The following is a 13,140-nucleotide window of genomic DNA, read 5'->3' as shown; positions in this document are numbered from 1 at the left end:
CCCTGGAAACAGCGAGTGCAAGTTTACAGTTTAAAATAGATGGGTGAGACTCTGTCTGTGCAAACATGGAATAATTCATAGAGGTCGGTGCCCATCAAGCCGGAGCGCGGCCTCTGGTTCCTTCTCCGCTCGTTAGACGGACAAATCTCTCCTCTTCCTCAACAAGCTCTTGTCCAGCATCGAGTTCAAACTTCACAGGAGTTTCACTAAGGACCAGAGGAAGAGTAGAGTCTGCTGTCGGGAGTGTAGGAACTGCTCAATCCCCAAAAATGTCACATGAAGGAAGGGAGGAAGGAAGGGAGGGGCGGAGGGTAGAATAGAAAGAAGGAACACTAAATAGAATGAACATATATATAGATAGAGGAGTAGATAGAAAGAAAAGAAAGATGCATAGATAGATAGATAGATAGATAGATAGATAGAGAGATAGAGAGATGGATAGATGGAGAGATGGATAGATGGATGGATAGATGGATAGAAAAATAGATAGGGAAGAAAAAAGAAATAATAGGGCATAGATAGAAAGATGACAGACAGACATATAGATGGATGGATTCAAATGCAGTGCTCCAGTCCAGCTGCTGTTTTCAGAACCATGGACAGCTCTAAGTGCTTAGGTGACTTATTTATATTTACAGTAAATGTATGTGTGACTCGATACGTTTAAAACCTACAATGCAGAAACTGACATCATATATATATTTATATATAATATATAATCCTCACACAAGTTAAACCAGCACAATCATAAAAAGCAGCACAGGAGCTGAGGGGCTGAACTATAGGACACATCTTTTTAAATCCACTTACTTGTACGACCACACATCAACAAACTGAAGAATAAATGGAACCTTCACACCACTGACCCACCATTAAAATGATATTCATAGAGGCTGTTCAATAATGCAGACACCTATGCATTCTTTATCACGTACAATATGTAAATGCACGGTGCAAGCACTTGAAATATAAGCGGAGGGAGTAATAGCTGAGCAGCACATGGAAACTGCAATTGAATGTCCGAGCTTGCCTCCTCTTCCATTCGGGCGACCTTCATCTTTTTGGCGCACACTCATCACAGGAAACAAGAGTCGTGTTTACCCCCAAACCAGGTGGATGCCTGACAGCCAGAGGCGCACACACACACACTGACTTACAATCCAGCAATGTTCTGGGAAGAAGAGCTCTCTTTGCTTTAGGTGTCATGGCATTCAGGTCTGAGGAAAAATAACGAAATGTTCCCTTCCCTTGTCAGGTGATAAGGAGAAGAGACATCTTGAGTTTAATGAGCAGAGAATTATATTTAAAAAACGGTGTTGGCACTCAGTGTTCAAACCACATTTAGATTCACCAGATCCAGATTTTGATTGGTATCCACGTCAAATTAAAGTTCCCTCAATATCTTTTGTGAATTTTCATCAGGATCTAGGGATATCGGAAAAATGTAAAATATACAAAAGTGAAAAATGTGGCCCCTTTGTGCAGATCTGCAATTTTTAATGAGTTCTTACTTTTGTAGTTTTTGTATAATCCTGCTAAAAGTCAGAGAAAGACACTAACTTGGCCAAGGTACCAAACACGAATCCTTTTCATAAGGTCGCTTTTCAAAAGCTGGGCCAAAACATTCCACATACTGACTGTGGATTATTAGAAATGTCAGGTTTTTCCCTCAGATTTTTGTGTTATTATAACATTATTACAAATATATATTGGACTCACATAGTGCTGCTGTGTAATGTTAATTGTACGATGTCCTGATAACCTGTAGTGGGAATATGTGTCCCACCCTCAGGGACGGGCTACCACCATTTGTTGGGTGTGTAGTTATTTTCAAGGAATTAATTTGTTCATTGTGTGTCTGCGCTCGTCTTCTCGGGGTCCCTCGTTTGCGCGACTCTTTCACACAGACGAGGAAAATCCCCGTTGTGGACAAATGGAATCAAATGAAAAGGTTAACAGCAAGCAGCATGACAAGGCCGCGGGGAGAGGTAGTGGCCCAGCCTGTGACCTGGCATTTCAAGATGTCTCCGTTAGCCCGCTAGCACGATCCATCCCCGCGCCCAGCACCGCGCTCCGCTATGAAGGACACCAGGCCAATTAGAGCCTGGAGGATTCCAGGGGGGGTGGGGGGTGGGGGGTGTAATAACGAAGGATGAGCACCGAGGAGTGCGGTTGGAGAAGCCTGCTTTCATATGATAGTCAAATGAGATAACAAGCCAAGAGATCAAAACCCTGCGACCCTGAGCCGCATTGAGAGTGTTTGTGTGTGCAGGGGCAGAAGGGAAGAGGCCCACAATATGTGCACTGTTTCGGTTGTGTGCCTCCACGTGATAGCGTCTCCCTCTGTGTGTTTTTTTATTTGTTTTATTTATTTATTTTAGCTCCCATTCGGAGGCGCGCCACTTCAAACCCACTCCCTGACATCGTTGCGTGAGCTTTTAGCTTTGAAATGGAAATTAATCACACGGGAGTATTCCCAGAAGGGCCGCCTGTAATACATGAAATGGAGCTTTTGGCACAGTGTTTCACCGCTGAGATTCCGAGTTGATATATATAAAAAAAAGATGTGTGGCTGCGGAGCAAGGCTTCATAGATCTCGGAGGTGAAGTCGCAGCACGAAACAAAGACATAAAGCCCGTGTTGCTCAAGTTTAAGAACTTCCTGTCCCTGGTGCAAGGGCACGCGGGCCCCTTTCAGGCAGCAGCTACACTGTCAAATTTAATTAATGCTCCTAAAGATATATTCATGGGGAAAATATGCTTAGTCATTTGAGATTTAGTACTTGAATGGAGAAACTCTTCGAGAAGAGGGAGACTATGGGAGGCTTTTGGTGAGATTTTGATGAGATCCTGTTGTTTGTGTGCCTTTGATTCAACGACCGTGAACTGTTTTGATCACCTCCTGGTGTCCGGTTGCTGTATAAGTCCAATCTCCTCTCAGGTAGTGGCTGGGGCATGGATCAGACAAATATTGCATGACGGATAAATGAGATATTCCATCATTTGAGGTCTTTCACATCACCCTCAGGAGAAGGACCTCATCAGGGTGGTATGGGATTAGGGTTGCAAAGGGGCGTAAATTTGCACGTTGAATTTCAACCCTCCACTCTGCATTTCTCCATCACATGCACAGATAATTCTCAGCATCCTGCACACTACAGCAGAGCTATTGAGGCCTGCTGTAGTGTGCAGGACTAGTCAGGTAAGTTTCAATGATATTACTGGGGAAAATATATTAACATGCTGATTGAGGATTGTTCATCTGTTCATCTAGCCTCTTTCTATTCATTTATCCATCAATTGTAAAATATTTGTAAAGACGATTCCAATTGGTCAAATATTTATATCTCTGGCATTGCTTTAGTGTTTTTTTGCAAGCTTGTTTCTCATCGTATTCTACAGAACAATTCCACGTGCACTATCTCATGTGTGGAGACATTTCACCCCACCCAATGTAGAAGGAAAGACTGTGTACATTTGCAAATACTTTGCAAAGACCTATGTTAAGAAAGACACAAAGATGCAGAAGCATATAGTGCCCACAGTTTCCTCAGGGCTCAAATCCGCCTATTACCAAACAAATGTTTATATTTATGTCTGTATATGACGAGTAAATACAGTTAGTATAAATTACCAACACAATTTCTAGTTTATTCCTGTTAATTCCTGTATATTCCCGTTAATTCCCATGGAAAGTTTCCAACTTTGAATATTCCCGGAATTTTGCAACCCTATATTGCATATCCCTTTGTTTTTTATAAGTTGATGCCATGAAACAGCTGAATCATCTTTGTTTACAGCTGAGACTGACTCAGGATTGGTTTAGGCCCTTTTTTGGCACAGACCAAAAAAAGGGCCATATGCCAGCATTCATGTCTGGAATATTTGATTCCTGGATAGTGGTGGGGGGGGGGGGCGTGTTGTCTATGTTTTTATACAGTCCATGATTTGGAAGGAGCGAAGCAGTCTTTCATCCAAGCTAAGCTACCTGTTGCTGGTCGTACCCCAATAGTCCTCATACAAGCACAAGTGGTATTGAACGTTTTACACCCACCGCAAGAAACCCACTGAACCTTACTCCTAAAATATTGTGCCATTTTTTAAAAGCAAAAACTGTCAAATGGCCGTCACTTCCCGTGCCAGATGCTACAAGGGAAGAAACAGATATACCTATAGCCGGTCTACTCCACTCTATCGGCCGTCTTCCACAGCTGTACAACATAACGGCCGACCTTTACCTTGACAAGCGCTAGGAATTCTCAGCATGCTCGTTTTCCATTTTGTATCTGTTTTCTTGCGGGTCAGGGTCACAACAGGGTGAACACAGCCATCCAGGCATCTATTCTTTTAAACAAACATTTTCTTTCTCGCTCCTCGAGGGCTGGATCGTGCATGAAGAGGGTTCCCACTCGTCCACCATACCAAATAGGTTCTTTTTTAGGGTGCGGGGGCGTCCAGTGGGTCACCTCTACCAGGGTTATCAGGATCCTTTTCGACCGAGTTTATACTTATGCCAAGCTAAGGCCTCGTGGGTGATCTGTCATTGTATAGCTACAATTATACATGTCCACTTGTTTTTTGAAATGTATGCCGCTTTAATCTAATTCAAATCTGCCTTCGGGGCCGAGTCAGGAGAAGTGCAGCGGGAAGTTGATTTCAAATGAAGCAGAGGCGTGACAACCTGCTGTAGTTCGAAAGTTCCGGTGTCACAGTGTGGCTGCCGGGAGACGTTGTCTGAGATAATATTAGCAACGCGTGCAGTATCTCTCACAATTCTCATGTGATCCCGCCACAGCTCATTCAAAGGACGCATTTTGGTTCAATATAAGTTCCAGGCTCGGCTCGAGACGATCGCTCATGTTTGAAATGAGTAATGATGCTGTGGTATTCTGCCTCGCAGCCACGGAGCTGCCCGCTTTCACTCCCGCTGTTTCCATGAAGCCGATTCTCATCTGATCCCTGGTCTGTTTGAAACAAACAACTGCTTTGTATAGACCAGAGGTCTTCAACAGGGGGTCCGCAACCTCTAGGGGGTCCGTTGAGGTACTGCAGGGGGGTCGATAAATTTTGGTTGAGACAATTTTTTTTAATATTATTATTTTTTATTGAATTTCCAACCAATTTTTTTCCACAAATTTAAATGTCTTTAAATACACATTTACATGCATCCGACATATTGTGAGCCTGATATGACCCTCTGCCTGACAACCTCCATCCGTCCAAGGTTAGATAAGTTGTGTGCTACCCATCAGGGTCCGACATCTCACTAATGTGACGGTATATGTGACATCCACAGATGGCTTGAGGATTCCCTGTCTCTTCTACATGTATGTTAAAAATATAAACATGAATCTGTTAATTATTGTAATAGCTCAGTGTTGTAATTTAGATGTATGTTTATGAATGGCAGTGGCATGGCCACCCTGTACCTTGCACATGTTTAAATTAAAAACATGAATATATGAAACTGTGTAATATTTGAATAGTTTTTATTGAGTGCACAACAACAGGGTAACTATCTTTATACATGGCACTAGGCCCAATTCAATATAAAACACAATTTTTTACAATATATATAGTATGGGGTCCCCGCTCCATCTCTCTACCAGTTTGGGGGTCCTTGACCTGAAAACGTTAAAGACCCCTGGTATAGACTATACATTTAAGTGAACAAGGCATCTCTGCTTCCCCCCAGAATCCAGAAATGAACCTAAAAATATCAACATTTAAGAAGACATTAATGCTGCCATCTCCAGAATTTTGAGCCATAGCCTGTGCAGTAGCAATCGGGGGTGGAGCTGTAGTCCAGCACTCAACCAATCGTCAGTCACTCTCAGCTTTCAATTAGGATGTTTGACCCCATTTTTATAGCATCCAATAACTTCTAACAAATGTATTTGACTTGCAAGCTGACTGTTTAGTTTGGGCTCATCCACTAACATGGAGGAGGCAGGGTTTATCGTCCATACCGCAGCCAATCACAAGATCCCGTTAGCTGTTTCTAAATCCAGAGGTTGCATGAAGAGTCTCTACTTTTACACCTGAGATAGTAATGCATACATTGATCTTAGATCTTTGGTAGTTTAAGTGACCAAGTCAAACTCAAATATGATTTGTTGCTGTTGATCCTGAAGTGTGTTTGTGTGTGTGTGTTTGTGTGTCTGTGTACACTTGAGCATCAGTGATTCATTGTGGTACAACCGTCTCCTGGATGCAGCATCAATGCTCCTGGTGCACTTTCATTTCCGTCCAGCTTCACAGCGGCAGCTTAGCGACGTCCTCGACTCCTGTGCACAGCACCTGCCAGATGTGTGTGTGTATGTGTGTGTGTGTGGGAGTGTTCATGCGTCATAGCCCCTCTTTTTCAGGAACACACTTTTATTTTTTTTCCTTTATCTCTCCCTCGCACATGAATCCTTACTTTTACGCACAACGAGCTGTATTCCCCCTCTCCAAACTTTCACCAGCCATTCTGTTTGTCTTTGCGATCACCTACAGTGTTTCGGCCCAGTCTATGTTGTGGGTGAGATCTCTGTAAAAAGGCTAAATTAATTCTCCTCTCACACATGAAGTGACCTTTATGCCCCCCTCAGCTTAAAAAGTACGCCTTCGTAATTTTGTTTTTATAAAGCAACTAGTCCAGGTAGCTACGAAATGATTACCTCTAATGGTTCTTCATTGAGCGCCATCGATAAAAGAAATTTCCCCGCGAGCGTGATATTCCGCCATTGGCAGCAGTGCACGTAGTTTGTCTTTATCTCCCCGCTGCAATTCAGTCCGCTTTGTTTAGACCGCTCATTGATCAACAGGCATTAGGCAAGCTTTCATATTCAGATGCCCCGCAGCAGGCGGCACACGAATGCCCAAGTGGCACTCGCACCTTTTCACACCATTAGCCCCATGCATCATTAAACACAGGTTTGAGACCGCTACAGCTTCTGTAACCTGAACAGATCATCTGCATATCACATCGTGTCACTCCCGCCTCTGTTAACCTTCACATTTACTGTGGTTGAGTTTTTTTTCACAAAGGCACACAAAGGTATGCGTTGGTTTTTTTTCACCATTTGCTCATTTGTAGTATTTTTTTTCTTTTTTCTACCTTGCTATCGTTATCTCAAATGGTTGAAAAGCTTCCACGAAATTATTATCCTATAATTAAGCCACACTATAAAGGGGCTAGAATATTATTACATTATTATTATTATTACATGTCATTTGGCTGACGCTTTTGTCCAAAGCAATGAGTACACTCAACATTTAAGAGGGGCCATTTAGGGGTTCAGTATCTTGCCAAGGACACTTCGGCATGCAGATGGGAGAGAGTGGGGTTTGAACCGGCAACCTTCTTGTTGAAGAACCACCACTCTAACCCTTATCCCATCAGAACTACTGGTCAGATGTTAGATAGGTTTGAAAGCCCCCTACCCCCCCTCCTTTACAATGACTATTATCCAACCTTCTCACCCTTTTCATGACCTTACCCTCTCGCTCACGGCTTTATTGTTGGTCTTTTTTCACTTTTTCTGTGAAAAACATAATAAATGTCTTCCTGAAGAGACATTTATAGAGTTGCCCTCTGTTGTAACTAGGGCTGCAAAATTCCGGGAATATTCAAAAATGGAAACTTTCCATGGGAATATACGGGAATTAACGGGAATAAACTGGAAATTGTGTGGGTATTTATACTAACTGTATTTACCTTGTCATATACAGACATAAATATAAACATTTTGTTTTGTCATAGGCTGATTTGAGCCTTGAAGAAACTTTGGGCACTTGACTATATGCTATTGCATATTTGTGTCATTCTTAACATAGGTCTTTGGACAGTATTTGCAAATGTACACAGCCTTTCCTTCTACATTGGCTGGAGTGAAATGTCTCCACACATGAGATAGTGCACGTGGAATTGTTCTGTAGAATAAGATGAGAAAAAAGCTTGTAAAAAAACACTAAAGCAATGCCAGAGATATAAATAGTTGGCCAATTGGAATCGTCTTTACAAATATTTAACAATTTAATGGATAAATGAATTGAAAGTGGCTAGATGAACAGATGAACAATCCTCAATCAGCATGCTAATATAATTTCCCCAGTAATATCATTGAAAGTTACCTTACTAGTCCTCCACACTACAGCAGGCCTCAAAATTCCCAAAATTCCAGAGCTGAGTATTCCCATGGAAAGTTTCCGGAAAGCTGCCGGAAATTTACCGGAAATTGTCCGCCCCTTTGCAACCCTAGTTGTAGCACCGGACGAAAATCGGGCTTAACCACCACAGATTTGCCTTCAGGAATCAAAACAGAAATCCTAATCCCAAGTTTTTCTGAGTGACACCAACTGTGGTTGGTATTATCACTGGTATTCAGACACGAAAAACAGAACGCAGCATCAACTTGGACAAAAAAACATGTCCCGATCTGCCGTCTCTCATGTTAAGACTCTTTTCTTTCTTCATCTTAGAACGTTTACTTTCATCCACAGATGATAAAACTCAAGCCTCTCGTAAAGAACATCTTTGTTAAAAAGTGCCCGTTTTTTTTCTGAGGAGTTAAAGGAGTACCTTGACATTTCCAGGGTTTGGGTGTCATCTCTCCCCGGCGGCTTGTTAGCGCTGCCGGTGCCTCTCGTCGCAGGCAGGCAGCTGCGGCACGATGCTGCCCCCCCCCCCCCCCCCCCCCCCCCCCCCCCCCCCCCCCCATACTGATATGAGCCTGGTAAAATCCGACTTTCTGCTAATGAACACAACACCCTGCCAAGTGACGGAAAAATATGCATCTAAGTGTCACAAACCAATAGTCAGAGCAGTGGCTTCGAGCCTCCGGAATTATGCTCGACAAAAACATCAAAAAAGCCTTTTTCTGTCTCTCTAACCCTCGTGGCAAAATATCCTGTGACAGGTCAGCACTGCAGTGCATCATGACAGTCACACTATTATCCCCGTACCCACACGTCACAAGCAGTAGACGTCAAGATCCTCTTCATCCTGTGGTGACTCGTGATGCCGTCATCTTGTCAGTCACGGACTGTCGCCTCCTACCTTTGTTTTACGAAGCTTGCTTTTGTTTCACTGGTAAAACAAAAAGGCTCAGAATTAAGCTGATATCCTTATCAGCGGATTTATGACGTGAAAAGTCCAAAGGTGCAATATAATGGTGTAAAGTAAAACCAGTGAATAACTGTTTGTAATTCCGAGGTCATGAACTATGAAACTCAAACTTCCTTTGGGCAAATTCGTATTAAGGAATCATGACTGCCTCCAATCTGGAGCTACTATTTCCATAGTTTTCATTTTGGCTACAAAGAATCACATATGTAAGTAAACACAGGGTCAAAAGAACAGGTCAGCTCAGCAAGAGGGCACAATGTCAAAGAGGAATATAAGATAAGAATATGAAAAGGTTATACAGAGCTTATTACAAATCAAGTAAAACACTAGAATGGCCCAGCAGTCTCGATCAATCCACTCCAAATTGCCCAAACTCGTTGTAATTATTACCGTAAATATGTCGGATTTCTTTTCATCAAGATTCATGAATTATTTCTTTCGCAACGAACATTAACAATCTGGCAAATCTCTCATGCACCATTTAATAAGGAGGCAAATCAGGTTACGAGCATTTTCTGTCCCTTTTTAGCAGATGATTTTCAGCTGAGCTTTTCATCATCTTGATACGGACGGTGTCTGACTGTCTCCAGTTTTAATTAAAGCTTAGTGATGAGTTTTCATGGTGACAAACCCACTACTCACAACACCACCAGCAGCAGCATCAGAGCTCATGGAGGTCCGAACGCGGAGACCAAATATTGTTCATTTAGCAGTCGGATTACAGAGGGGTGGTATCATCGCTTTGTGTCTGCTGAATATTCTAGTAGGTAGCCGTTTTGCCACCGTATCCAATGTTGTGTTTTCATGTCGTTGTGCTGCCCTAGAGAGAGTTTAACAGAACTCTATCATCATAAACATAACATGAAAACCAAAACAATGAGCTGAAAGACGTTAAAACTGTCTGTTGGGATGACAAATACTTGCTTTCTACGTCCAATGTCATCTTATTCTATTTTTTATGTAAAATGTATTAACTTTATGAAATAAATTGCCGAAATAATGTTTGCATGCAACTTGTAATCTTCTTTATTTGCAAATTCAAATTACTTAATTTGCATTTGTCCAATGTAGTCCAGGCAAAGTAACTCATTTTGGAGACAAAAATAGAACTAATTGTAAAAAAGGTTTTTATCAAATTAGATAATTTCTATGTATGGAGCTCATGTCCATAATCAAATTATTTTCAAAAGAAAATAATTACTTTTCATTGGTACTTTAATTGCGTAAAGTTATTTTTTATAGGAATAAGGAGAAAAAAGGGACATGATGAGAACATATTTCCTCAACTAGGATTTCTTAGGACTTTTAGTGTGTTGTTCTGGACACCTCACATAAATCATCTAAGCTGCAAAAATGTACTTTACAAATAGTCTGTCGTAAAACGCTGCTTTGCCTGGACCAATACCCATAACATCCATGTGATTCCCCTTTGCTGTGCTCTGTGCCGCCCCCTGCAGGATAACCCGGGAGCACCTCGGGGAGCAGGAGGTCTCCATCTCCCTGACCATCGACTCTCTGGACGAGAGCGACTTCGGCAACTACTCGTGCTACGTGGAGAACGGCAACGGACGGAGACAAGCCAACATCCAGCTCGCCAAGAAAGGTGAGTCGAGCGTGCACACACACACACACACACACACACACACACACTCACACACACACACACACACACACACGTGAATACAGGAGATGGACGTAAAAGCTCTGATATTTAATGACGGCATGTTTACAGTGTTTTTATTCCACAGGCCTTCACGCTGACAGTCAGTGAATCTCTAGTTGAGGGAATCTGAGAAGTGACCATTTGTTCCTCGCTATGGGGCACCGGGGAACAAAATGGAACTGTATTGTAGATGGTCCAGAGAAGCCTATTCATCCACCCCTGTGCACACACACTCATACAAACACACACACACACACATGCACGCTCTCATCGTCCTTTCACCGCCAACCTCTCACTCATCCTTCCTCACTGGCCATTGTTGCCTTCTCCTCTTTTTCCTTTGGATTCATTCAAACGTTTTTCCTCTTGATTGCCCCTCAGCAGTTTGAAAGTTGACTCCGAGATGATTTGAAATAGAGATGCACACTTCTCACCAGGGTTACATAAGTGCTTTTTTTTTGGGGATTTTTCAGCGAGGCTAGAGGGGGTCTCTGTAGCATTAGAGTTGTCAGTGTTGAATACATTTACATAGTGGATATTTTTCCTCTCTTTTAAGCTCGCAGCTCTGGATCGGGCTTTGATGGCAGCCTAGTTCCCCTCCATTTGCTGTATTAAAGGGGTCCATGCTGCAGAGACGCAAGTCTGAATGCGCCAGAGAAGTCGAGCCCGGTCTTCACAGGATTGTGGGTCCATGGACCAGATCCCCGTGTTTTTATTTGCCGCATTTTGTTGTCTCTTGAAGCTGTGAAAGTAGTGCACGACACTGCGAGCGGATGTGGTCGTCTCAGCGTGAGAGAACGTCTTTGCTGCTTTCTGTCCCGTGCAAACACACACACACACACATTCAGACACTGAGCTGCGCAGCATCAATCAGAATATGTCTCCACTTGTGTGTATTTGAACATGGAGACGCGTCCTTATTTACAACCCTGCATCTTATGTAGCTGCAAAGTTGTAATTTGAACTTTCTCCTCATGGCGACATGTCCTCAGCTGAGAAACATGTCGCAGTTTGAGCCGTCACTTTTCTTCCTGCTTCTAAGGGTTGCAAAGGGGCGGAGAATTTCTGGAAAATTTCCGGTAAATTTCATGTGTGTGGGACAAATAAATGTTTCTGGGACAAATAAATGCATCTTAATCTTAATCTAGCCTATATCTATTCATTTATCCATCAATTGTAAAGTATTTGTAAAGACGATTCCAATTGTTTTGCCAACTATTTATATCTCTGGCATTGCTTTGGTGTTTTTTTACAAGCTTTTTTCTCATCTTATTCTACAGAACAATGCCACGTGCACTATCTCATGTGTGGAGACATTTCACCCCCGCCAATGTAGAAGGAAAGGCTGTTTACATTTGCAAATACTGTGCAAAGACCTATGTTAAGAATGACACAATGATCCAGAAGCATATAGTCAAGTGCCCAAAATTTCCTCAGGGCTCAAATCAGCCAATGACGCAAAATGTTCAGTTTATTCCCGCTCATTCCCGCTAATTCCAATATATTCCCGTTAATTCCCATGGAAAGTTTCCAACTTTGAATATTCCCGGAATTTTGCAACCCTACTGCTGCTCCCCTCTCTTTTATTTTTCCATCGAACCCCTACCCCGCCTTTCCTCTCTCTTCTCATCCCCCTCCCCTGACAGAGATGCCGAAGTAGAGGGAGAGAACGGGGTGATGAATCGCCCCGATGCCAAGTGGCTCCATCAAATCCGGCCCTCTGTTCGTCAGGAGCTAATTTGTCTTAATCTGTCCCACTGCAGCGGTGCTACAGTACGGACGCCAGACAGAGAAAAATTGGCCTCCTCCGCTGCGATATCCGCCGCCTGTTATACTGTCCAGATATGTGAGGTGGTAGGGCAGAGTGGAGGAGGAGAAGACAGCCACGATGAAGTAGAGTTGCTCGGAGCCGGCTCGCCCAAGTGCTTGTTAGCCGCAGGAACCTCTCTTAGAAAAAGAAAACAAATGCAGGTCGGTTCCCGGGCCGAGGGAACAAGAGGAGGAAGTCAGAGGCTCGACAGGGAAACCTGTGTTCATGTTGACCCCAGGTTGTTTGCACTCGTGTTTGTCCGTCAGAGAGATCTCCTGAAGGTCACTGCCCCGGACAGGCACGGTGACACGGGGCCGGGCTCGTTAGCTCCAACAGAACATCAACCTCTATCATGGGAGCTGTCAGCCTGATGGCCGCTGCAGTGGGACGGGCACTCCGACGAGGTTAAATGGGCGCCGGTGATGGATGACAATGCACGCGAGTCCTCTCCATCCATGTTTATGTGTGAGCCCCGGCATGCCTCGCACTGCTGTCCATTAGTCAGCCAATGAAGGCGGACCACCCCCGATTTTGTGAGGCGTAGCCAGGGGGAAAC

General features: G+C 43.3%; 1 protein-coding gene across 1 annotated transcript in view; it reads left to right on the top strand.

The window, feature by feature from the left end:
- LOC133933219 (interleukin-1 receptor accessory protein-like 1) overlaps positions 1–13,140 on the top strand; it is a 220,932-nt gene that overhangs the window by 193,548 nt on the left and 14,244 nt on the right. Inside the window, exon 8 of the mRNA XM_062380166.1 lies at positions 10,569–10,714. Within this exon, the coding sequence (XP_062236150.1) occupies positions 10,569–10,714 (146 nt within the window). The remainder of the gene's footprint in view (positions 1–10,568; positions 10,715–13,140) is intronic.

This window comes from Platichthys flesus, chromosome 22 (assembly GCF_949316205.1).
Source record: "Platichthys flesus chromosome 22, fPlaFle2.1, whole genome shotgun sequence".
Taxonomy (NCBI): domain Eukaryota; kingdom Metazoa; phylum Chordata; class Actinopteri; order Pleuronectiformes; family Pleuronectidae; genus Platichthys; species Platichthys flesus.
Note: the sequence above shows the minus strand (reverse complement) of the source record. Positions and strands in the feature narration are given on the sequence as shown.